Here is a 1,271-nt window from a genome sequence, read left to right as displayed (position 1 = left end):
TGTTAGGTAACCCTAACCCTAACCCTAACAGAAACCATGGCAGGTCTCAAAGAAAAGAATTGAATCTCTTGACTAGCTCTTTTTTCATTGCGTTGTTGTAGGTGCTGATTAATGCCTGAAAACAGGAAATTAGACTGCGCAATACACACTCAAGGACGGAGGTCGCTGCTTCGCTTCTATCGTCACCGGGGAGCGCGTCAAATTAATTTTACCCTGTTCCTCCGCGCATTCACGCATCCCGTCATCCATGACAACAGCACAAGCTGAAAAGAATTCTGTTCCTTGCGTCGCGTCGCCTCAAATTCTGGTGTTTGCCCGCTGTGTGCGTGATCACGACGGGATCTTTAATAGACCTCCTCGCCCTCTCGGTGGTGGGAGGCCAGCCCGCGCTTTCCTCTCTTGTATCTCATTCCCTTCGTCACAAAAATAGAGTAATTTGTCCGTCACATCAGCCCTTAAATTTCCTTTATCTTCTTTCAAACCCCATGCTATGGTAAATAGGGTTCAATCGGGCTTATCTTGCGAAAACTCTCCTCGCAAGAGGAAGGCCTGAGGGAACGCCAGTTGGTTTGTCACAACAATGGTCAAGCACGCTTCCACATCGGAGGCCTTCTGTCCAGGCGATGCCGAGGGAGCCATTTGTCGATTGGAAGAGTGCATCCGCGGGAACTATTGCAAGGGTACGGCCGGTTGGGGCGTCGTGCGTGAGACGGCGCACGAGGTGGCGGTGGCGGAGGCAGACAGACCGGTTTCTCACGACACGGACCTGATCGAGGTCGCTTTCCGCGCGGTCCTGGCTGGCATCGTCCAGGAGGCATTGGGAAAGGGGGAGGACGTGTTGGACGAGGAGAAATTTGGACTGCGGGCTTTGTTGGACCTTGCCCTCGACTTGGCTCAGGCCGGCAGGGAGGAGCAGGGGCCCGGCCTGGGTCTCCGCAGCGTCTTCTTCCTGTTAGAGGACATCTTCGAACTCTTGGGGGTGGAACAGATACAGAACTTTTGGCCAGAGGTGGAGAAAAGGGAGAGCGCCCTGTTCGGGCTCTTCAAAACAGCCCGGAAGAGCAATTTGACCATGCTAAAACTCTGCAACTCCCTGCTGCGGAAGTTATCCAAAGGCCACAACACGGCCATCTGCGGGCGGATCATGATGTATTTGTCGCGAAATTGGGAGCTCAGCGATCCCTCTGCGATCAATAAGGGGGGAATGGCGAATTTGAGCAACAAGACAGCTTTTGAGGAGCCGGAGGACTTTGCCCGGCAGCAGGCTCGAG

The 1,271-nt window shown here is 53.9% G+C and overlaps 1 protein-coding gene across 1 annotated transcript; it reads left to right on the top strand.

The window, feature by feature from the left end:
* Positions 1–496: 496 nt before the first annotated feature.
* THOC1 (THO complex subunit 1) lies at positions 497–1,271 on the top strand (the record flags this gene model as incomplete). The annotated part of the gene is made up of 1 exon (XM_005854376.1): positions 497–1,271. A coding segment is annotated over exon 1 (691 nt), but the record flags the coding sequence as incomplete, so codon positions are not given.

Source organism: Nannochloropsis gaditana, assembly GCF_000240725.1.
Source record: "Nannochloropsis gaditana CCMP526 unplaced genomic scaffold scaffold525, whole genome shotgun sequence".
In the NCBI taxonomy this organism is placed as follows: domain Eukaryota; class Eustigmatophyceae; order Eustigmatales; family Monodopsidaceae; genus Microchloropsis; species Microchloropsis gaditana.
This window is presented reverse-complemented; position numbering and strand designations above follow the sequence as displayed.